Below are 23,410 nucleotides of genomic sequence, written 5' to 3'. Positions count from 1 at the left end.
TTTTATTTTTATTCAGGCAGCAAAATCAATTCCTTCCCGAGCACATCAGGGGAGCGGCCGCTGCCCCCCCCCCCCCGCCGCCCAGCAGACCCCCATCCTTCGCTGCGCACTCCCCTTTTCCGGAAGGCTACCTCACCGCTGTGCTTTGGGTTTCCTTTGGTTTTGGGTTTTTTTTTTCCCCCCCTTTCCCCCCCCCCCCCCCCTTTTTTTTTTTTCCCCCTATTTTTTTTTTTTTTTTTTAAATTCCGGGAGTTATTTTTTCTTTCGTTTTCAAGTAGTTTTAGCTTCTTTGGGGGGTTTTTCAGCCATGCCGGGACTTTCCTGCCAGGTTCAGAGCAAAGGTGCTAATTTTCCTCTTAATATTTCCTTCCCCCCCCCTCCCCCCCCCCGCCCCTCTCTGTTTTGTTGCTCTGTTGTTCTTTTCTTTTTATTTTCCTCCGTTTATGGTCCCTCAGGAGTCGCTGAGGTTTCTGACCCACAGGATTTTTAACCTGGGGTGGGTTATTTTTTTTTTAATTATTATTATCTTTTATTTTGGTCCCGCAACACCCGAGCCCGGGACCGCCTGGTGCTACAGCCTCCAAAAACGCGACTCAGCTTGATTTCTTTTAATTTCCCTTTATTTTTGGGGGGGAGGGAGGGGGGGGGGAGGATATCCCCCCGCCGCTTTCTTTGCCGCCCAGCTCAACTTGTGAATTTTCTAAAGGTGCTATTTAACCCCCTCACCCCCCACCGCTCCCCTCGCCCCATCCCGCAAGCAAATCCCGGAGCAAACGCAAGGTAAAAGCAAAAAAAAAAAAAAAAAAAAAAAAAGAATAAATACAAAAAGAATTAAAGACCTCGAAAGGGAAAAAGGAGAACCCCAATTTCCAGGTTAAGCAGGTGGATCTTCAGCTCCGCTCTCATCTTCCAGCAGCTTTTTCTCCATCCATCCATCCATCCATCCATCCATCCATCCATCCCTCCATCCATCCATCCATCCATCCATCCATCCCCGCATCCCTCCCCGGGCACGGAGGGGCACGAACCCACCCCGTTTGCCGGCCCACCTCCCGGCGGATGCTCCGGGCTCTCCCGGAGTCTGTACCTAGTTTGTATATGTATAATAATAATAATAATAATAATAATAATTTGAAAATTTGGTTTGGTTTGGTTTGTTTTTTGTTTTTTTGTTTTTGTTTTTTTTTTTTTTTGATTATTTTTTTTTTCCTGACTGCTGAAATAAAGCATGTGAAATGATCCAACCAACCTGGGGTGCTCTTCGCCGGCGGCTCGCGGGGGTCGAGGTGTTGAAGGGGGAGGGGGTGGTCCTGGGTGGGTGGGCGCAGGGTGGTGGCGGCGGTGATGGGGTGTGTGGGGGGGGGGGGAGGCGGTGGTGAGATGGGCTTCTTGGGAGCCCCTCATCCCCCGTCCCGCTCTCCTCCCGACTGCTCCCGCTCTGCTCCCACCGAGCTTCTGCGCTCCCGTCCTGCCCGTCCTCCCACCCCAAGGTGGCCCCCGCCCTCCCCCCCCCCCCCCCCAGCCCTCCTCCTCCTCCTCCTCCTCGCTCAGCCCCCCACTGCCCTGGGGGGGGGGGGGTGGAGAGGAAGGAAGGGGGGACGCAACCCCCAGCAAGGAGGGTTGGGCTGGATTTTGGGGGGGGGGGTGGGGAGGGGGAGACCCCCATGGGGAAGGGGACTTTGGTGTGTGTCCCCTCCCCAAATGGGGGGGAGGGGGAAATGGGGATGTGTGGGGCAGAAAGGGGGTGAAGGGGGGTTGGGGGGCACTCAGCGATGGACACCCCCCCCAAAGAAAGGGGGGGGGGGGCACACAGAAATTGCAGTCGGGTGGGGGAGGGCACCGAGAGATGCACCGATGCCGTGAGGTGTGTGTGTGTGTGTGTGACACGGTGTGCACGTGTGTGCCAGGGTGTGTGTGCACCAGGCTGTAGGTGTGCCACAGTGTGTGCGCCACGGTGTGCCTGTGCCACGGTGTGCGTGTGTGCTACGGAGTGCCCAGTGTGCATGTGTGTGCCAGGGTGTGCGTATGCCATGGTGTGCACGTGTGCCACAGTGCCCGTGTGCCATAGTGTGTGCGTGTGCCATGGTGTGCATGTGTGTGCCAGGGTGAGCGTGTGCATGTGCCACAGTGTATGTGTGCCATAGCGTGTGCGTGTGCCATAGTGTGTGCGTGTGCCACGGTGTGTGTGTGCCACAGTGTATGTGTGCCATAGCGTGTGTGTGTGCCACGGTGAGTGTGTGCCATGGTGTGTGTGTGCTACAGTGCCCGTGTGCCATAGCGTGTGCGTGTGCCACCGTGCAAGCGTGCCATGTGGCACATCTGTCTCCGTGCAAGCGTGCCATGTGGCACATGTGTCACGGTGCACACATGCCACGGGGTGCACGAGCGCCACGGTGCAAAGCCCCCCGCACCCACCGTGGGTACCCCGCACGTACCAGCACCACCGCACGCGTGTTCCCCGGGGCGGATGGTGCCCACCGTGTGCCACACTCACCCCACGAGCGGGACCCCGGCAGCGGCGGGGGGGGGGGGGGGGAAGCGCAGGCAGCGCAGGCAGCGCAGGCAGCGCAGGCAGCGGGATGGGGCCTCAATGCCGCCTTTCTCCTGGCCTGCCCCAGCCCGTCAATGGCTCCCCTTGTTCCTGCGGGGCCCCCGTGTTTTCCTAACCCCCACCCTGGCGCCTGCCCCGAGCGAAGGGAGCAGGAGGGGGGGGGACACACACACCATGAAAGAGGTCCTTTCTTTGGAGGCGAGAGGCGGGGGCTGGGTTGGGGAGACCCCCTAAGGGGTGGTGGGATGGGGAGGGGTTATGGGGGTGCCGAGCGGGATGCCGAGCGGGATGCCGAGCGGGATGCTGAGCGGGATGCCCGGGTCTGCGCGGTGGAAGGGGCGAGCGGCCGGAGCAACCGGGGGGGGGGGTCCCGGCGAGATCCTGCCGGACACGGGCACCCAGGTGAGTCGGGGGGACATTGGGGTGCCAGTGGGGGTCCCTGAGGCTCTGTGTGTGTGTCCTTTATTGTCCCTGTCCCCAACCTGCTCTCCGCAAATCCCTTTCCCTCCGCAGGGCTGGGATGGGGGGGTGGGGGGGTGACAGGATCAAGCCCTTGCCGTGGGGTGGGGGGGGGTGTCATGGATGGAGCAGGGTGGGAGCGGGTGCAAGCAGGACACCCAGATGGAGCAAAGCAGCCGAAGATGGGGGCAGAGGGGAGCAGGACCCCCCCAAAAGAACAGACAGACCAGGACACCCCCCCCCCCCAACAGGACCTCAGCCCCTTGGCATCCCCCCCCCCTCCCCTCAACCTCGGGGGCTCATCCAGTCTTGGGCAGAGAACTGGCAAACTCATGGCACCGTTTGCAGCCAGAAAGAGTGCTGCACCCCAAAACCTTCCCCCTCCCCCCCCCCCTCCCGCTGCCCTCCGCCGGACCACCGCAACCAAATGTTTGCAAGGGGCCAAAAATAAAGCAGAAAACCCACATCTCATGGTTAAACCACCACTTTATCAACCCCCGAAACATCTGTATTGCCCCACTGATGCATAGGGATGTTGATGACACCCCCCCCCCCCCCCCCAAAAAAATGCTCCAGGCAATAGCCCGGCAGCGGGCAGAGCCCAGCCGGACGGGCGACCGCCCGTCCGGCTGGGCTCTGCCCGCTGCCGGGCTTTTGTCCCCTGCGAAGTGTCCCCAAAAACGTCATGACACCTTTTTCTCCATCTCTGGGATTATCCCCCCCCGCACCCACCAGCATCATCCCAGTGTCACCCACCATCCCGGTTCACTGCTGGAGGAGGGGGACGCGGGCACCATCGGGGGGACCGGGCATGGGGTTGATGCGTTGACCCGTGCGGACGTTGAACATGGGAAGGGTGGAAAGGGGTCGTGGGACATCCCGGCTGCCGGCCATGTGCCTCAGCTCCTCCGTGTCACCGTGGATGGTGGTGTGGTGGACCAGCTGGATGCTGAGGGAGAAGGACAACTGGGTGCTGGGCTCCCGGGTTACCACCCGCATCCATTTGGGGAGGGGGTTGGGGGGGTTTGTCCCCCATCATTTGGGTCTGCGCCCACATCATTGGGGTGTGTATCCTGTCATTGGGGTTGTTCCCCCATCGTTGGGGTCTACCCTTCGATATTGGGGGCTGTACCCCATCACTGGGGTCTGCTCTCCTACCATGGGGGTCTGCCCACCCATCATTGGGGTCTGCACCCCATCACTGGGGTTGGTCCCCCATCATTGGGGTCTGCCCCTCCATTGCTGGGGTCTGCTCCTCCATCACTGGGGTTGGTCTCCCATCATTGGGGTCTGCCCCTCCATTGCTGGGGTCTGCTCCTCCATCACTGGGGTTGGTCTCCCATCATTGGGGTCTGCCCCTCCATCGCTGGGGTCTGTACCCCATCGCTGGGGTTGGTCCCCCATCATTGGGGTCTGCCCCTCCATCATTGGGGTGTGTACCCCGTCATTGGGGTTGTTCCCCCATTGTTGGGGTCTACCCTTCAATGTTGGGGTCTGTACCCCATCACTGGGGTCTGCTCTCCTACCATGGGTATCTGCCCACCCATCATGGGGCTCTGCACCCCATCATTTGTGGTCTGCTCCCCATCATTGGGGTCCTCCTCGCTGGTGTTGAGTCCGGCTGAGGCTACTGGAGAAGTAAACCAGCTCTTGTGCTCCAGCCCGCGTCTGTGGGGGGTTATTGGGGGGCGCCGAGGTGTGGGGAGAGGAGGAGGGGGGCTGGAGGGGGCCCTTTGGGGAGATCTTTAGGCTCCATCACCTCTGTAACATCCCCAAGACAGCTGACAGCTCACCGTCCCCGTCCCCATCCCTGCTGGCCATCCCTGCGCTTGGTCATGACAAAGTGTCCGCTCCTCCCCCCCCCCCCCCCCCCAAAAGCAGCCCCCCAGCACCCACACCGGGCGCGGGGACTTACTCAGACGTCTCCAAGTCCCTTTTTTGCCTACAAAACAGAGGAAAAAACGGAAAAACACATGACGATGGTGAGAAGGGTTCTCACCACCTCCGGGTTGTCTTGGGGTCACGATGGCCGGGGAAGGGGCACCCACCCCGGGGTGCTCACGCCCTGGTTGGGATGGGGGGACCCCCGCCCTGAGTATGTCCCCCCCCCCCCGACTCACACTCCTTCCCTGCGGCAGCACATGAGGTGGCCCAGGAGAAGGCAGAGCAGCGCAGCCACCGCCAGCGGCACCAGCAGCGTCACCAGGTACCCGGGCAGCAGGTCCCGGGGGGGGACCTCGGTGGGGGGCTGGAAATCCCCCGTCTCCTCCAACACCCCAGAACCCCACACCGGCCCCGGCGATGTGGGGCTGGACCAGACCTGCAGCTGCAACGGGGTGATGGTTAGGGGGGGTGTGCGTTGGGGGGGGGTGGTCCCCACGGGGGGGAGGAGGGGGATGGGGGGGGGGGGGTTGGTGCGTGGGGTGGTGGGGTGGTGGGGGTGGGGGTCTCACCAGGGTGAGGTTGCACCAGCGGAGGGTGAAGTGGGGGGCGAAGGTGTCGTAGCAGGAGGCGAGGGGCTGCTGGCCCAGGCTGCAGAGGAAGCGGCTCTGCGGGGAGGCGGCGGAGGCCAAGCAGGGCGAGAAGGCACCACGGGAGCCCACCTTCACGTACACCCTACCGGGGTGGGGGGGACACCAGCTGGAGGTGGCATCCACCCCCCCACCCCACCCCCACCAAAACCCCGTTCGTGGAGGTCGGGGGTTTGCCCAGGAACAACCCCAGCGCCTCCCAGATCTGCCCATACCCCTCTTTGCGTCCCTCGATGGGCAGCGGGACACGGCCACCCCGGTCCAAGGCGGAGGTGACATTGATGACACGGAGGTCGTCCCGCTCCCACACGCCGGCTGTGGCCTGGAGGAAGATCTCCTGCGCGGCCGCCGGCAGCAACTCCTCCACGTTCCTGTTCTCCACCAGGAACTCGCCTTGGAACGGTGGCTCCCCGCCTGCGGGGGACACGTGGCACCCATGGGGACACCCCGCGGCCGTCTTGGGGGGGTCCAGGGCAGCCGGGTGCCATTTGGGGGTGCAGACCCCTTACCTGGAGCGGGGATGACGGTGATGATGAGGAGCTGTGCTGCCGTCTCGTAGGTGTGCCGGTTGTACGCCAGCACCTGCAAGTCAAGGGGACGCCCCCGAAGATGCCATACCCCCCTCATGGCACCCCCTGGCATGGGACTGCGAGGGTGGGCACCTACCTCGATGGTGTGGGTGCCCACCTCGGTGGCCGTGGGGCAGCCGTAGAGGTAGCCCGGCTGGTGGGGGTCGCGCTGGATGTACCGCAGCCACCGCGGCAGGTCGGGGTGGTCCCGGAGGTGGGCTTGGAAGGTGATGGGGGCGGCTGCAGGGCACCGGGACACGCGGACGGGTGGGGACAGACATAGACATGGGGACCCGCGTGCCACCAGGCTGTGCCACGGGGCGGACCCCTGCCTCCCTGCAAGCCCTTCCCCATCCAACTGGTCCCAACAAGGAAGCACGACCGGTCTGCGGCCCATGGGGGGGTCTTGCTGCCTTTTTTGAGCTGAACGACCCCAAATGGAGGTGACCCCCAACCTCTCAGTGGTGGGGGATGGATGGAGGGATGGAGGGATGGAGGGATGGATGCAGGGATGGAAATGTACAGGTCTGGGTGGATGGAGGGATGGAGGGATGGATGGATGGAAATATACAGGTATGGATGGATGGATGGATGGATGGAGGGATGGATGGAGGGATGGAGGGATGGATGCAGGGATGGAAATGTACAGGTCTGGGTGGATGGAGGGATGGAGGGATGGATGGATGGATGGAAATATACAGGTATGGATGGATGGATGGATGGATGGAGGGATGGATGGAGGGATGGAGGGATGGATGCAGGGATGGAAATGTACAGGTCTGGGTGGATGGAGGGATGGAGGGATGGATGGATGGATGGAAATATACAGGTATGGATGGATGGATGGATGGATGGAGGGATGGATGGAGGGATGGAGGGATGGATGCAGGGATGGAAATGTACAGGTCTGGGTGGATGGAGGGATGGATGGATGGAAATGTACAGGTATGGATGGATGGATGGATGGATGGAGGGATGGATGGAGGGATGGAGGGATGGAAGGATGGATGCATGGATGCATGGATGGAAATGTACAGGTCTGGATGGATGGAGGAATGGAGGGATGGATGCATGGATGCATCGATGGAAATGTACAGGTCTGGATGGACGGATGCATGGATGCATGGATGGAAGTGTGCAGGAGTGGATGGATGGAGAGAGGCATTAACCAGTGCCCCCCATTATCAGCCCCAGCCACCCCCAACCCAGGCACTGCAGGACACCCCGTCCCCGTCCCCACTCCCCTCGGCCTGGCCCTCACCCCCGTCATCCTCGCCCCCGGCGAGGAAGGCCTCCTGGAACAGCTCCCGCTCCAGCTCGTGGACGAAGATGGCTCCGGTCTCGGAGGAGACATGGTGGTCGGGGAGGACGTGGTGGTCGGGGAGGGTGGCCCGGGACCCCCCCAGGGCCATGGCTGCAGCCAGGCACGGGGCTAGAGCCGGGGCTGGGGAACGCGGCTCCTCCCTGCCTCAGTTTCCCCATTCCCCAGAGACACCGGGGTGACCCGTAGGTGCCCACAGCCCCCCCCCGGGGACACCCGTCTGGGGCAGAAACGCGTCCCTGCAGTGCCAGGCGTCCCGGGACAACGGGGTGGGCTGTATTTAGGAGGGGGTGGGAATGGGGACGGGGATGGGGACGGGGACGGGGATGGGGATAACTCCTTCCCCTGCCCTGGACCCGTCACAGAGACGTGTCACTCGGTGTCGTCCCCCCCCCCCCCAAACCCAGCTGGCACCAGGGACAGGACGGCTTAATTTAGCTCTGTCACGTCGCAGCACCGTCCGTCCCCCCCCCAACCGGCACCCCCTCTCCCCACTCCTCTCTGGGGGTCCCCCCCATCCGCTCCCTGCTGGGGTTACTCCCCTGTCCCAGCCGTGTCCCCAACACCCCCCCCCCCCCAACCCAGGGGGGGGGGTGACGGGGCTGCCACTCGCCTGCCAGCACCCAAACCCGGAGCAGCTCGGGGACCTCCATCTTCGCCACCAGCCGGGAGCGGGGCCAGGGCTGATTGACGGAGGCAGCGGGGTTGGCCTGGCCGTGGGGGGGCCCTCCTGGGGGGGGTCCCCACTGCGGACGTGGCGTAGCCCCCCGCCACGGCCACCTCCTGCCAGCAAGGCCCTGTGGCACGCAGCCCCTCCAGCACATTGGGGGGGGGGGGAGGAATGGGGCTGCCATGTCCCCTGGGGGGGGGGGGGGGGGGGGGGGTTGTCCAGTGGGGTGTCCCCATCCTGCTGCCCCCCACTTGTGGGTAGTGGGATGGCAGTGGGGACACTTGGGGACAGCTGCCCCCCTCCCCCAGCATGTCTCGCACACGCGTGTGCCCTTGTGCGACACTGAAGGAACACGCGTGTGTGTACGCACACGCGTGTGCGTGCACGGGGGGGTGTGTGTGCGCGGAGGGACGGAGCGGAGGGTGCTGGGACAGGGGAGGGCTGGCGGTGGCGGGGGGGGCCAGGCCCCGTGGTGGGGTTCGGATGGGGGGGAGCGGGGGTGGGAGGAGGGGGGGGGATAAGGGGGGGGATGGCAGCAGCGGAAAGGGAAGCGGGTGGCGGCGGCGGGGGGGGGGTTGCGGGGAGGAAAGTCGCGCCGCGTCACGTCACGTCACGTCTCGTCATGCCGCGTCACGCACAAAAGGGCCGTGAGGCTGCGCCGGGCGACGCGGGGCTTCTGCAGGGTCCCGGCGCCTGTGTGCTCCCCGGTCTGGGGGAGCAGGGCTGCCCCCCCCCACCCCCCCCCACCCCCCACCCCGGCCCCCAGTCCCTTGGGGTGCTCCTCCCGCAGCAGGGACCCCCGCCAAGGCCCCAAACTGGCGGCTCTGGGCCCTCCGCGGTGTCCCGGCGGGAAGACAGCAAAATCCCCAGTTCTCCCCCAAAACCCACCTGGTGGGTACAGGGAGGAAGGGGTGCAGCATCATGGACCCCCCCACCCCGCACTGGGGTCCACTTGCCTTAGTGTCCCCTCCTGCCAGCCCCGGGTGGAGGCATTGGGGGGGGGGACACGTGCTGCACCCCAGGGACCGATTTATGGGGACAGACAGTAAATAGGGGCCCCATAGGGACACTGTGGGACACCTCGAGATGGGGGGGTGGGGGGGGGGGCACGGGCGTATAGCGGTCCCAAGGGATGGGAGAGCAGGGGGACATGGGGACAAAATTGGAGGGGGGGGGCACTGGGAGAGGAGGAGGGGGACACGGGGACAGACCCACGAGGGGCGCAGGGACAGGATGGGGGGATGTGGGGACAAAATTGGGGGGTGGGGACAGGATAGGGGGATATGGGGATGGGATGGGGGGACATAGTATAAAATTAGGGGGATATGGGGATGGGGGGACACGGGTACAAAATTAGGGGGATATGGGGATGGGATGGGGGCATATAGTATAAAATTAGGGGGATGGGATATGGGGATGGGGGGACACGGGTACAAAATTAGGGGGATGTGGGGATGGGATGGGATGGAATGGGATGGGATGGGGGGACATAGTACAAAATTAGAGGGATATGGGGATGAAGGGACACGGGTACAAAATTAGGGGAATGTGGGGATGGGATGGGATGGGATGGGATGGGATGGGATGGGATGGGATGGGATGGGATGGGATGGGATGGGGGGACACAGTATAAAATTAGGGGGATATGGGGCTGGGGGGACACTGGTACAAAATTAGGGGGATATGGAGATGGGGGGACACGGGTACAAAATTAGGGGGATATGGGGATGGGATGGGGGACATAGTATAAAATTAGGGGGATATGGGGCTGGGGGGACACGGGTACAAAATTAGGGGGATACGGGGGCAGCATGGGGGGATGTAGGGGCAGATGCAGAGGATGGGGGTGTAAAACTGGGGGGTACAGTGACAGGTATGAGGGCACATAGGGACCAGCCTGGGGGCCACAGGGACGAAATGGGGGGGGGGGGGGGGGACACAGGGGCAGAAGCAGTCAGGCATGGCGGGGGGAGGGGGTGACATGGGGACAGAGCTGGGGGGGAAGGGAGGGGGGCAACAACACCGGACGAACCGGGGGGACACGCACGGCACAGCACGGATGCTGCGGGAGGGAGGGACACACACACACACACACACACACACGATAACGCGCACGCCGTGGGGGTGTGGGGAGGGGACCGTGGGGCGTCTGGTGGGTTGGGGGGGTGTCGGGGGTCCCCGTGGGCGGCTGTGGAGGCCGAAGCGGGGGCGAGCGAGGAAGAGGAAGAGCGAGCGCGCCGCTAAGACCCAGAGGGCTCTGCGGGCAGCGGGGCGGGCAGATCGCAGGCAGCAGCAGCAGCGGCTCCATCACCAGCCACAGAGAAAGGGGAAGAGGAGGAGGAGAAGGGAGGAAGGAAGAAGGGCTGGGGGTGGAGGGGGGGCACCCCAAGATGGCCATGGCCTGACCGGGCTCCGCAGCCCCCCTCCGCGGGCCGGTGCAGGTGTGCCGGTGGTGGCCCCCCTGCCCGCCGACTCCCGCCGCGGGCGGCATCCCGCTCCCCATGCCGCTGTAACCGGCGAGGGGCCGCGGCGGCGGCGGTGGTGGCGGCGGTGGCAGCGGCGGCGGCGGCGGCAGGCGATGCGGCGCGGAGGCCCGGTGGCGGCATGTTGAGGACGGAGGCAGGCGGCGGGGCGGCCGCCGGTGGCGGCGGGGGGTCACCCTCCGGCGGGGCGGCGACGGGCGGCGGGGGGCTGCGGAGCGCGTCCCCGCATCGGAACGCCTACGAGGCCACCATCCAGGCCCTGGCACCCACAAAGGAGGCCGACGGCGAAGACGGCAAGAAAAGCCGGGGTAAGAAGTATGGCTCCAACGTTCACCGTATCAAGAACATGTTCCTGCAGATGGGGACGGCGCCCGGCCCCGAGGGCGCCTGCGACCTGGCCAAGGCCAAGGAGAAGCCCGTCCGTCTCTCCTTGCCCCGGGCCGGCAGCCTCAGCGAGAGCATGGACCAGGGCAACCTCCTCAAGCTGGGCACCAGCGTCTCGGAGAGGGTCAGTCGCTTCGATTCCAAACCCGACAAACCCTTCTCCAAGCTGCAGGAGACCCGTAAGATCTTCGAGAGGAGCCCTCAGGAGAAGGCCACCACCACCAAGCTCTTGCTACGTAAGGAACGAGCCGGTTTCCAGGACCGTAAGCTGGACGTGGTGGTGAGGTTCAACGGCAGCACCGAGTCCTTGGACAAGCTGGACACCGAAGCCGTCTCGCCCACCGTCAGCCAACTCAGCGCCGTCTTCGAGAAGGCCGACCTCCGTAACAACCTCCACAAGGCACCGGGGCGAGCGGGAGGACCGCTCAACGCCAAGGTGGTGGGCAAGCGACCTCGGGTCTTCTTGCCAAGCCCTGAGGCTGGACGGTCGGGTGATGGCCACACCGCCCCAGCGCGAGCCAGGCCACCGGAGGAGGAGAAGACAACGGGGAAGACCAACCGGCCGGCGGAGAAGGAGACGGCCACCCCACGGGTGCAGGAGGTCTGCAAGATCAAGCCGGTGGAGGTGGAGGAGAGCGGCGAGGCCGAGGAGGAGGAGGAGGCGACGGGTGAACCTGTGCCCGCGCCCCAACCGGTCAAGGGGGCCGAGGGTCCGGCGCCCACCGCCCCCCGGCTGGAAGGGGACTCGGGGGCGGCCGCGGGCGAGGAGGGCGTCAAGGGCGAGCGGGCGGAGGAGGGCGATGGCTACGAGGAGGCCAAGAAGGAGGACTTCTCCGAGGCGGACCTGGTGGACATAAGTGCCTACAGCGGGCTCGGGGAGGACTCGGGGGGCAGCGGGCTGGAGGAGGAGGAGGAGGCCGAAGGCTTGTACGAGCCCGAGTCGGGTTGCGTGGAGATCCCCGGGCTGTCCGAGGAAGAGGAACCCGTCCCCAACCGCAAGATCCAGTTCAGCACGGCCCCCATCCAGGTGAGACAGGATGGGGATGGAAGGGGGGGGGGGGGCAGCTGGGGATGGGGGGGGTACCCCAGGGCGGGGGGCACCCCAGGGCGAGGAGCACCCCAAGGTGAGGGGCAACCCAGGGTGAGGAGCATCTCAGGGTGGGGTATATGTCCCCCCCAAACATCCCTTTTTGGGGGGGGGGGGGGGGGGGCTGGTGCCTGGGACAGGGGTGTGGGGTGGGGGTCTCTGCTCCCCCCCCAGCCATGGGGCATGGCATCCCGCTTGGCCATGCCCTTGCGCTGGGGGGAGGATGGCGACTGCCTGGGCCTGGCTAACGAGCCGGCTAACGAAGGGCCCTGCCCTGGCATGGCCCGGGCTCCCCCCAACCCCGCTAACGAGGGACCACCCTGGCGCTGGTGTGACGGGGAGGGGTGGCACTGGGACCCGCTGGGGTGGCCCTGCACGCGGCGCCCAGTGCCAACCCACCGCCGTGCCCAGCACGGGCCAGGACCCACCCTGTATTTTGGGTGGGGATGCCCGAAATATCCGGGTAGGGGCTTTTTGGGTGCGGTGGCCGCACTGCCACCCTCTGCCTTTGGTCCCCGGGGGTCCCTCGGTACCCGGGGCTCCTCCCAAACTGGGGGTCCCCGAGGATGAAGTGATATTGGGGTGGGTATGAACCCCCACCGCAGGCCCAGCCCGGCGCCCAGGACCGTTTCGGGAAGTGGAGGAAGGGGAAGTGTCTCAGCGGCATGGCCGGGCGGGGGGGGGGGGGGGGCAGCATCCCCCATGTCCTCCTAATTCCCGGGCGGGGACCAGGGCTGGGATTGGGGTCCCCATCTCGGATGCTGCCTCCAGTGATGGGATGGGGGGGGGGGGGGGAGGGGGAAGGGGAAGAAGGGGCCATGCAGCTATTTTTGGGGTGTTCTCTCCTGCTCGAATCCCCCCGACCGGAGGAGCAGCGATTGCTTTGTGCCGGAGCTGGGTTATTTTTAGAGCCCCGGCCTATATTCTGGCTCTGAGTCAGAGCGGGTGGGTGGCCCCCACCTGGGACGGGGGGGACGGGGACCGCCGTGGCCCGGGCAGGGGACAGCGGTGCGCTGGGTGGCTTCATGCTGGGGGAGGGTCTTGGTCCTATGGGAACCGGCCAACCCGTCCCTAAGAAGGATGTCATCCCCCCCCCCCCCATCCCGCCATGGATGGGCTGCAGGGCTTTTTGGGGTGCTCTGCTCCCCCCAGCACTGCCTTCAGCCTCTCGCTTTTACCCACATCCCGCTGCAGGGTGATGGATGGGGGGGGCGGGGGTCCCGTATGCAGGTGGGGAGGGGACCCAGCCATCCCAGAGCCCCAGCTTCCCCCGCCCCGGGTGCATGGGTGATGCTGAGCCCCCCAAACCCACTGGGGGGGTGGTGGGGGGGTGGAGCTGGGAGGGCTGGGGACCCCCATCCAGCCCCAGCACGGGCCCCCAAAGTGCGCACCCTGCGCCCAGGGTCGGGGGGGCACACACAGCCCCTTCCCCTGGCCATGTGCTGGCTCCGGTTGCTTCTCCCTTAGAACCCGCTCCGGACCCCCGGCATGTCCCAAACCCCCCAGGACCTGGGGACAGGGGTGGGGGGCACCGCAGGGCGAGCCGGGACGTGGGCCCATGGCTGGGGGCTCAGGTGCCCGCAGCCCCCCGGGGCACACACAGGGACAGGGGGGTACAGAGGCACATCCCCTGCCCTGCTCATCCCCAGCACCCCTGGGTGCCACCCGGGTGGGTCCTGCCCGTCTGCGGGTGTCACCGGGCTTTGAGCGATGGCCCTTGACACTCATCCCTAATACCCTTTGTGGCGAGGCTTTAGCCCTGCGGTGTTATCCCTAATCCACTCGCCCCGGCGGCATCACCGAGCCGGGGCCCCTCCGGGGACATCTGCCAGGCTCAGCGCCCGGCCAGCCTGTCCCCATGCGGAGAGGGGTGCCGGCCACCTCCCAGGGTGCAGGGATGTGGCACCCCACTCCCTCCGGCTCTTGGGTACGTCCGACCTTGGCCAGGAGCACCTCGGTGCCCGGCACAGTGGTACCCAGCCCCGGGCTGAGTGTGGGGGTGCCCCCAGCCCCTCCTGAGCCGCCGGGCCCCATTGAACCAGGTGCGGGAGGGTTTAGGGCCAGTGGCCCCAGGGATTTACCGCGTTAGGGAACCATATGTGTGTGGCCGTTGACCCATCCCCATCCCCATCCCTTGGGACTGAAGGTGGCTGGGGACCTCCCAAGACCCATAGGAAGATGGGAGCAGCCCCAGACATGAGGTTGACCCTTCCTCAGTGTCCAAGCTCAAGCATCCTACAAGTGACGCCTGATGGGGTGAGACGGGCACCGGGGGAGACAGAGACCTGGGGATGGGGGTGACCTGTGGACCCCCAAGGTCCGCAGAGTCCCTGGTGCTCCCTCTGCCCAGGCATGTCTCCAGGCGAGAGCCTGGAGGTGGAGGTTGAACCTGCCAGGTGGAAACCCAGGGGAATAAACCAACCCTGAACTTACGGTGGGATTTACCTCTCCTGGGCACGATGGTGGGTTTGGGTCCTCAGGGCCCGGGCTGGCAGCCCAGGCTTGCATGGAGGTGCCCAGTCAGGGGTGAGGTGCAGGGAAGGGCAGAGGAGGTGAGGCTGCCCGAGGGGGAGAGCCCTCCCCTGCTCCCGCAGGACAGTTTGGACCGTGAGAAGGTGGTGGGCCGAGAGCTGGGAAGCCCCTGCCTGGGGTGGGGGGAGGATGAGGGGATCAGAGGGGGAACAAGCCAGTTCTGCCCTCCCCAAACTGTGTGACTCAGAGCAGCCAGTGCTTGTACACCCCATCCCTGCTTCCATTCTTCCATCCACCCTTCCTTCCTTCCATCCATCCATCCATCCATCCATCCATCCATCCATCCATCCATCTTTGCTTCCTTCTATCCATCCATCCATCCATCCATCCATCCTTCCATCCCTCCATCCATCTGTCCATCCGTCCATGTGTCGCTCTGCCATTCCATTCATCCACCCCTTTGTCCATCTCTCTGTCCATCCACCCACACCCCCCCAACCATCCATCCATCCCTCTGTGGGATGCAGGACATGGCGCCATCTCTGCTCCCGGGGCCATCCTGAACCCTCCGCGCTTCCTCAAACTCCCCATCACTCCATGACATGACCTGGGAGGAGGGATTCTCCAGTGTCTCGTAGGCTCAGTAGCAACCCCCCCATGCCCCTGCCCGGGACTCCCCTCACCCTGGGATGCCCCCTCGGCCATGGGTGTTGCTGGTGCTGGGGTGGTGGGCGGCCGTTGTGTTTTCCTACCCCATCCCGCTGCCTCGCTGAGCAGCTCCCTCCTCCCCGGCAGGTCTTCAGCACTTACTCCAACGAAGACTATGACCGCCGCAATGAAGACGTTGACCCCATGGCCGCATCGGCCGAGTACGAGCTGGAGAAGAGGGTGGAGCGGCTCGACCTCTTCCCTGTGGAGCTGGAGAAAGGTGGGTCCTCACCCCGTCCTGCACCCTGGGGTCTCCGCGGCACCCTGGGGACAGGTCGGAGGTGACTCCGTGGCTGCTGCCACCCCTCCAAGGACATGGCGCTCTCTCTCCGCAGACTCCGAAGGGTTGGGGATCAGCATCATCGGCATGGGCGCGGGGGCCGACATGGGCCTGGAGAAGTTGGGCATCTTCGTCAAGACGGTGACGGAGGGTGGGGCGGCCCACCGGGACGGCAGGTAAGGGCTGCCCGGCCCCAAAAACCCACCTGGGTCCCCACTGCCACGCGCCCATGGACTTGGGTGGTGGTGGAGGAGCTGGTGTGGGAGCAGGCAGATGTGCCGGATGTTTGTCGGGTGTGGGAGATGCCAGAGGAGGTGGGCAAGAGGTGGCCCTGCTCTGATGGTCCGCTTGTCCCCAGGATCCAGGTGAACGACCTCATCGTGGAGGTGGACGGCACCAGCCTGGTGGGGGTGACGCAGAGCTTCGCCGCCTCCGTCCTCAGGAACACCAAGGGCCGCGTCCGGTAGGGCTCGGGGCCGAGGGGTTTGGGGGGGCCGGGAGACCCCCACAGCCCATGCCGGGCCCCCTGAGGCACTCTGCCCCATAGCCTGTCCCCAGAGTACCCCAGCTCCCAGGCTGGGCTGTCCCCCTGCCCCAAAATACCCCTGTCCCCCCAGCCCCACGGCCACTGCCTGCCCTGTGCCACCCTAGCGCCCCCCTGCCCCCCCCCCCAAAAAGCCCCCACAGCAGCCTAGGATCCCCCCAGACCCCCAACTCACCCACAGACCCCATAATATCCCCCCCCCCCCAAATTCACCACCCCCAAGAGCACTGCCTGTCCTAGCAGGGATGTCCCCTGGCTGTGCCACCTGGGTGTCCCCTGGCTGAGCTTCCCCATTGTCCCCTGGCTGTGCCACTTGGGTGTCCCCCACCCCAGCCCCAACACGGTCAGAGCCCCCCACCCCCGGCTGAGCCCCCACCGTCCCCACAGGTTCCTCATCGGGCGGGAGAAGCCGGGGGAGCAGAGCGAGGTGGCCCAGTTGATCCAGCAGACGCTGGAGCAGGAGCGGTGGCAGCGGGAGATGATCGAGCAGCGCTACACCCAGTACACCGAGGATGACGAGGAGGTGAGGGGGACAGCACCCACCCAAGAGGGGACAGACGTGGTCCCCCCACCAATATGGGGCCAGTGACTCCGTTTCTCCGGGTGGGATCACAGTATGGGGTGGCAGTGCCAGGCTGGGGACCACCACGTGCCAACGTGGCTCCGTGCCCTCTACAGACGGGCGAGTACGCCACGGACGAGGAGGAGGAGATGAGCCCCATGTTCCCCAGCGGCGAGATGGCCATCGAGGTGTTCGAGCTGGCCGAGAACGAGGACACGCTCTCCCCCGTGGAGATGGATCCCGAAAAGCTGGTGCACAAGTTCAAGGAGGTGAGGAGGGGCCGGAGGGGTGCCCGGGGAGGGGGGAGTGTGCCCACACGTGGAGGAGCATGTGCGTGCCCGGGAGCGGTGCGGGGACGTGCCCGCCCCGTGTGAACACCCGGTTCCTCTCGCAGCTCCAGATCAAGCACGCCGTCACCGAGGCTGAGATCCAGCAGCTGAAGAGGAAGGTGAGCGGGTGCCCCGGCACCCTGCGGGCGGGAGGGACCCCCATCCATCTCCCCGGGACCCCCTCGGTCTCCATCTCCCCCCTCCCCTCCCAGCTCCCCACATCTCCCCCCTCCCAGACCCCTCACCGTGCCGCACCGCGCCGTGCCATGTCACACCTTCTCCCTGGCTATGCCGTGCCATGCTGTGCCATGCCATGCCGTGCCACACTGTACCAAGCCATGCCATGATGTGCCATGCCATGCCATGCTGTGTTAAGCTATGCCATGCTGTGCCGTGCCATGCCATGTCGCGCCTGCTCCCTGGCTATGGCGTGCCATGCTGTGCCACGCCATGCCATGCTGTGCCACGCCATGCCATGCAATGCCGTGTTGTGCCAAGCCATGCCATGTCACGTCTGCTCCTTGGCTATGCTGTGCCATGCTGTGCCAAGCCATGCCATGTTGTGCCGTGCCATGTTGTGCTGTGCAGTGCCATGCCATGCCATGTCATGACTGGTCCCTGGCTATGCTGTGCCATGCCGTGCCATGCTGTGCCATGTTGTGCCGTGCAGTGCCATGCCATGCCATGTCGCGCCTGCTCCCTGGCTATGGCGTGCCATGCTGTGCCACGCCATGCCATGCCACGCCATGCCATGCTGTGCCGCGCCATGCCATGCAATGCCATGTTGTGCCAAGCCATGCCATGTCACGTCTGCTCCCTGGCTATGCTGTGCCATGCTGTGCCAAGCCATGCCATGGTGTGCCGTGCAGTGCCGTGCCATGCCATGTCATAACTGGTCCCTGGCTATGCTGTGCCATGTTGTGCCATGCCGTGCCGTGCCATGCCATGATGTGCCATGCCATGCCTGCTCCTTGGCTACAGCGTGCCATGCTGTGCCACGCCATGCCATGCTGTGCCATGCAGTGCCATGCCATGCCATGCCGTGTTGTGCCAAGCCATGCCATGTCACGTCACGCCTGCTCCCTGGCTATGCTGTGCCATGCTGTGCCAAGCCATGCCATGTTGTGCCATGCCATGTTGTGCTGTGCAGTGCCATGCCATGCCATGCCATGTCATGACTGGTCCCTGGCTATGCTGTGCCATGCCGTGCCATGCTGTGCCATGTTGTGCCGTGCAGTGCCATGCCATGCCATGTCACACCTGCTCCCTGGCTATGGCGTGCCATGCTGTGCCATGCCATGCCATGCTGTGCCAAGCCATGCCATGCAGTGCCACGCCATGCCATGCAATGCCGTGTTGTGCCAAGCCATGCCATGTCACGTCTGCTCCCTGGCTATGCTGTGCCAAGTTGTGCCATGCCGTGCCGTGCCATGCCATGATGTGCCATGCCATGCCTGCTCCTTGGCTACGGCGTGCCATGCTGTGCCAAGCCATGCCATGCTGTGCCATGCAATGCCATGCCATGCCATGCCATGCTGTGTTGTGCCAAGCCATGCCATGTCACGTCACGCCTGCTCCCTGGCTATGCTGTGCCATGCTGTGCCAAGCCATGCCATGTTGTGCCATGCCATGTTGTGCTGTGCAGTGCCATGCCATGCCATGTCATGACTGGTCCCTGGCTATGCTGTGCCATGCCGTGCCATGCTGTGCCATGTTGTGCCGTGCAGTGCCATGCCATGCCATGTCGCGCCTGCTCCCTGGCTATGGCGTGCCATGCTGTGCCACGCCATGCCATGCCACGCCATGCCATGCTGTGCCGCGCCATGCCATGCAATGCCATGTTGTGCCAAGCCATGCCATGTCACGTCTGCTCCCTGGCTATGCTGTGCCATGCTGTGCCAAGCCATGCCATGGTGTGCCGTGCAGTGCCGTGCCATGCCATGTCATAACTGGTCCCTGGCTATGCTGTGCCATGTTGTGCCATGCCGTGCCGTGCCATGCCATGATGTGCCATGCCATGCCTGCTCCTTGGCTACAGCGTGCCATGCTGTGCCACGCCATGCCATGCTGTGCCATGCAGTGCCATGCCATGCCATGCCGTGTTGTGCCAAGCCATGCCATGTCACGTCACGCCTGCTCCCTGGCTATGCTGTGCCATGCTGTGCCAAGCCATGCCATGTTGTGCCATGCCATGTTGTGCTGTGCAGTGCCATGCCATGCCATGCCATGTCATGACTGGTCCCTGGCTATGCTGTGCCATGCCGTGCCATGCTGTGCCATGTTGTGCCGTGCAGTGCCATGCCATGCCATGTCACACCTGCTCCCTGGCTATGGCGTGCCATGCTGTGCCATGCCATGCCATGCTGTGCCAAGCCATGCCATGCAGTGCCACGCCATGCCATGCAATGCCGTGTTGTGCCAAGCCATGCCATGTCACGTCTGCTCCCTGGCTATGCTGTGCCAAGTTGTGCCATGCCGTGCCGTGCCATGCCATGATGTGCCATGCCATGCCTGCTCCTTGGCTACGGCGTGCCATGCTGTGCCAAGCCATGCCATGCTGTGCCATGCAATGCCATGCCATGCCATGCCATGCTGTGTTGTGCCAAGCCATGCCATGTCACGTCACGCCTGCTCCCTGGCTATGCTGTGCCATGCTGTGCCAAGCCATGCCATGTTGTGCCATGCCATGTTGTGCTGTGCAGTGCCATGCCATGCCATGTCATGACTGGTCCCTGGCTATGCTGTGCCATGCCGTGCCATGCTGAGCCATGTTGTGCCGTGCAGTGCCATGCCATGCCATGTCGCGCCTGCTCCCTGGCTATGGCGTGCCATGCTGTGCCACGCCATGCCATGCCACGCCATGCCATGCTGTGCCGCGCCATGCCATGCAATGCCATGTTGTGCCAAGCCATGCCATGTCACGTCTGCTCCCTGGCTATGCTGTGCCTTGCTGTGCCAAGCCATGCCATGGTGTGCCGTGCAGTGCCATGCCATGCCATGCCATGTCATGACTGGTCCCTGGCTATGCTGTGCCATGCCGTGCCATGCTGTGCCATGTTGTGCCGTGCAGTGCCATGCCATGCCTGCTCCCTGGCTATGCCATGCCGTGCTGTGCCATGTCACGCCTACTCCTTGGCCATACCATACCCTGCTGTGCCATACCATGTCGTGCCATGCCACGCCATGCCTGTTCCTTGGCTATGCCGTGCCGTGCCGTGTCCTGACCCCGCTGTCCCCCAGCTGCAGTGCCTGGAGCAGGAGAAGGCGCGCTGGCGGGCCGAGAAGGCCCAGCTGGAGCAGAGCGTGGAGGAGAACAAGGAGCGGATGGAGAAGCTGGAGGGGTACTGGATGGAGGCGCAGAACCTCTGCCAGGCCGTGGACGAGCACCTCAAGGAGACGCAGGCCCAGTACCAGACCCTGGAGCGCAAGTACAGCAAGGCCAAGAGGCTCATCAAGGAGTACCAGCAAAAGTGAGGGCAACGCCGGGCCCTGGGCACCCATCCTCCCCCTAGCTTGGAGCGTCTCCCTGGGCACGGACCCATCCCTGGGGCACCAACCCCTTCCTGGGCACCCCTTGTCCCTGGGCACAGGCCATCCTCTGGGCAGAAACCCATCCCTGAGGCACCAAATCCTTCCTGGGCACCCTTCATCCCCTGGGCAGGGACCATCCCTTGGGCAGGGACCTTACCCTTGACATGGAACCATCCCTGGGACACCAACTCCTCCCTGGGCATCCCTTATCATTGGACATGGACCATCCCCTGGGAAGGGACCATCCCCTGGAGGAGGGACCATCCTTCGTGCAGGGACATTCCCCTTGACATGGACCTATCCCTGGGGCACCAGATCCTTCCTGGCCATCTCACATCCCTCGCCAGGGACCTTCCCCGGGGAAGGGACCATCCCTGGGAATGGACCATCCTCTGGGTAGGGACCTTCACCTGAGCGCAGACCTTTCCCTGGGCACGGACCACCCCTTGGGCAAGGACCATCCCCTTGATGTTGACCCATATCTGGGCCACCAGCTTTTTCCTGGGCATCCCTCACTCTTGGGCATGGACAATCCCCTGGGCACCACCACCCCACCGAGCACGGTCCCTCCCCGACACCCAAATCCCGGGGTCCCCTCTGACCTGCCCCACCTCCCCAGGTTCTCCCTGGTGCCGGGTGGGGGGGGTGACGTGCACCAACGCGCTGGTGTCCACAGGGAGATCGAGTTTCTGAAGAAGGAGACGGCGCAGCGGCGGGTGCTGGAGGAGTCGGAGCTGGCGCACAAGGAGGAGATGGAGAAGCTGCAGGAGAAGGTGGGCACCGGGCGCCGGGACGCGGGCTGCCCCTGAGCCCCGCGGGCATGGCCGGCCCCGGCTTCGGTCCCGCCGTCGCCTGGCCCCGCTCCGCCACGCCGCTCCCGCCACGCCGCCGTCGCGGCCCATGGCTTCCCGTCGCCGCTGGATCCCAGGATGGATCGCAGCAGATCTGCTCGGGTGCCGGCTCGCGCCAGCCGCTGGATCCCACGCCGGGTGGTAGCGGGAGCTGCGTGGGGGCATTGGATCCCCTCTGGACTGAGCTCCGGCTGCTGGATCCCACGCCGGATCGCGGTGGATCTGCTCTGGGCGCCGGCTCCCACCGGATTGTGCTCCCGCCACTGCGCCGGATGGCAGTGGATCTGCTCGGGCGCTGGCGCACGCCCGATCCTCCTCCTGGCACTGGATCCCACAGTGGATTTGCAGTGGATCTGCCGAGGGCTTGGGTCGCAGCGGATCCTGCTTCAGGGTCCGACATCCATCCCATAATGGATCAAAAGGGATCTTCTTGGGCGCTGGATCCCAGGCTGCTTGCGCGGGATCCCGCAGTGGTTCCCGGTAGATCTGCGCAAGAGATGGGGGGAGGGGGGGGGGTGACGCTCGATCCTCCGTTGGGAGCTGGATCCCATGCTGGTCATGCTGGATCCCACCACCGATCACACTGGATTCCATGCTGGCTACACTGGATTCCCCTCTCCCCCCCCCCCCCCCCAGCGGGTGGGGGCCAGAGCTGTGCTGGGTCATAGCAGATCCTCCGCGGGGTCACCGCGTCCCCCGGGGTCACCGCAGCGCCCGGGTGGGCTGCCATGGGTCACAGCGGAGGCGGGGGGGGGGAGCAGCATCCACCCGGCTGGGGGGCACCAGGGGGCAGGCGGGCAGCGGGGGGGCACTCAGCAGAGCCCCCCATATCCCCCCCCCCCTTTAAGCCCTCCTCCATCACCCCCAAAATGTCCCCTTGACATCCCACAGAGACTCACCCACCACCTGCCTGCAGCCCCCCCCCCCATCCCCGTGCCCCCCCCAGCCCCACACTGGCCCTCCAGCCCCCTGCCCGCACTCTCCCCCTGTCCTGTCTCCCCCTCCTTCCCCCCACCCCTCTGTCTCCCCCCCCCAGCACCCCCATGTCCTGCCCCCCTTTGTCCTGTGCCCCCCCCCAGTCCAGTCCCCCCATCCCAGTATCCTCGTCCTGTGTTCCCCCCCCCCCCCCAGCCCCGTCCTTCCCACCACATGTTCGCACCCATGTCCATGTGTCCCCTGTCCCTGTGTGTCTCCCCCAGGCCCTGTGCCCCCCCCGGTCCCCCCCCCCCCCCCGGGCTGAGACCTCTCCCCTTTGCTGTTTTTCAGATCTCCGAACTGGAGGCCAAGCTGCAGACTTTGAAAAATTCCAACCCGACTTAAACCACCCTCAAACCACAGCGATTTTGGGGGGGGGGGGGGGGGGGGGGGAGGGGGGAGGAGTGGGGGCGGCCCTCTCCCCCCCCTCCCTAGCCCTGTCCACCCCCCCACCATCCCCACTCCTTCCCCACCGGGGAGGAGGTGACACCCCCGCCAAGGCCTCCTGGTGCCCCCCAACACCACCCCCCCACCCCAGGGGCACAGACAGCGGAGGGGGGGGGGACGACGACGACCGGGGTGCGTCTTTGGGCGGGGGGGGGGTTGGGGGGTCGGACACCCCGCGTTCGTGTCTGTGTCCAGTGTGAGTCTCGTGGTGACGTGATGGACCCATCGGGGGGGGGGGTCATGGCCCCCCCCCCAGGTCTCCCCCCTCCCCAAGCGCACCCTCCCCTCGACATGACCGACCCCCCCCCACCCCCCCCCCACCCCCACTCCGGACACAGAGCTGGCACCCCAGTTGGACGCTGGAGGGGGGGGGGGGGGGGGGCAGGCAGAAATTCCCTTTCCCCCCCTCCAAATGTGAGCCATACTGGGGAGCAAATGGGGGGTACACTGGAAGCCCCCCCCCCCCCGCCCCCAGCTCCTCCTCTTGGGACTCTCCTGGAGCACCAGTCAGGGGGGGCCACTTGCCTTTGGGCCCCCCCGCGGACTCGATCCCGGCCCCGCAACGAGGACCCCCCCCTCGGGTTCGGTGCCCGAGACACCGTGGACCTTCACCATGGAGGGGGGGACCCCAAGTCCCCCCCCCTCCCCCCCGCACC

General features: G+C 65.1%; 2 protein-coding genes across 4 annotated transcripts; one reads left to right on the top strand and one right to left on the bottom strand.

The window, feature by feature from the left end:
• Positions 1 to 3,662: 3,662 nt before the first annotated feature.
• On the bottom strand, positions 3,663 to 8,099 carry SGCA (sarcoglycan alpha). Of its 3 annotated transcripts, none has more exons than XM_082500611.1 (9): positions 8,045 to 8,099; positions 7,372 to 7,524; positions 6,208 to 6,350; positions 6,051 to 6,123; positions 5,757 to 5,955; positions 5,464 to 5,626; positions 5,131 to 5,336; positions 4,926 to 4,952; positions 3,663 to 3,959 (listed from the first exon to the last, which is right to left on the bottom strand). In XM_082500611.1, the coding sequence occupies exons 1-9, from the start codon at positions 8,082 to 8,084 to the stop codon at positions 3,776 to 3,778; spliced, it is 1,188 nt and encodes a 395-aa protein (XP_082356737.1). In that variant the 5' UTR covers positions 8,085 to 8,099; the 3' UTR covers positions 3,663 to 3,775. The 3 variants fall into 3 exon arrangements, with proteins under 3 accessions (XP_082356737.1, XP_082356738.1, XP_082356739.1); XM_082500612.1 differs by having other exon boundaries at positions 5,131 to 5,330; XM_082500613.1 differs by having other exon boundaries at positions 6,229 to 6,350.
• Positions 8,100 to 10,676: 2,577 nt separating this feature from the next.
• Positions 10,677 to 22,999, top strand: PPP1R9B (protein phosphatase 1 regulatory subunit 9B). The gene is made up of 10 exons (XM_082500614.1): positions 10,677 to 11,995; positions 15,323 to 15,455; positions 15,571 to 15,691; positions 15,874 to 15,978; positions 16,447 to 16,582; positions 16,738 to 16,890; positions 17,016 to 17,069; positions 20,191 to 20,420; positions 21,158 to 21,254; positions 22,599 to 22,999. The coding sequence occupies exons 1-10, from the start codon at positions 10,706 to 10,708 to the stop codon at positions 22,650 to 22,652; spliced, it is 2,373 nt and encodes a 790-aa protein (XP_082356740.1). The 5' UTR covers positions 10,677 to 10,705; the 3' UTR covers positions 22,653 to 22,999.
• Positions 23,000 to 23,410: the final 411 nt, after the last annotated feature.

This window comes from Vanellus vanellus, assembly GCF_965231255.1.
Source record: "Vanellus vanellus genome assembly, contig: HAP1_SCAFFOLD_1428, whole genome shotgun sequence".
In the NCBI taxonomy this organism is placed as follows: domain Eukaryota; kingdom Metazoa; phylum Chordata; class Aves; order Charadriiformes; family Charadriidae; genus Vanellus; species Vanellus vanellus.
This window is presented reverse-complemented; position numbering and strand designations above follow the sequence as displayed.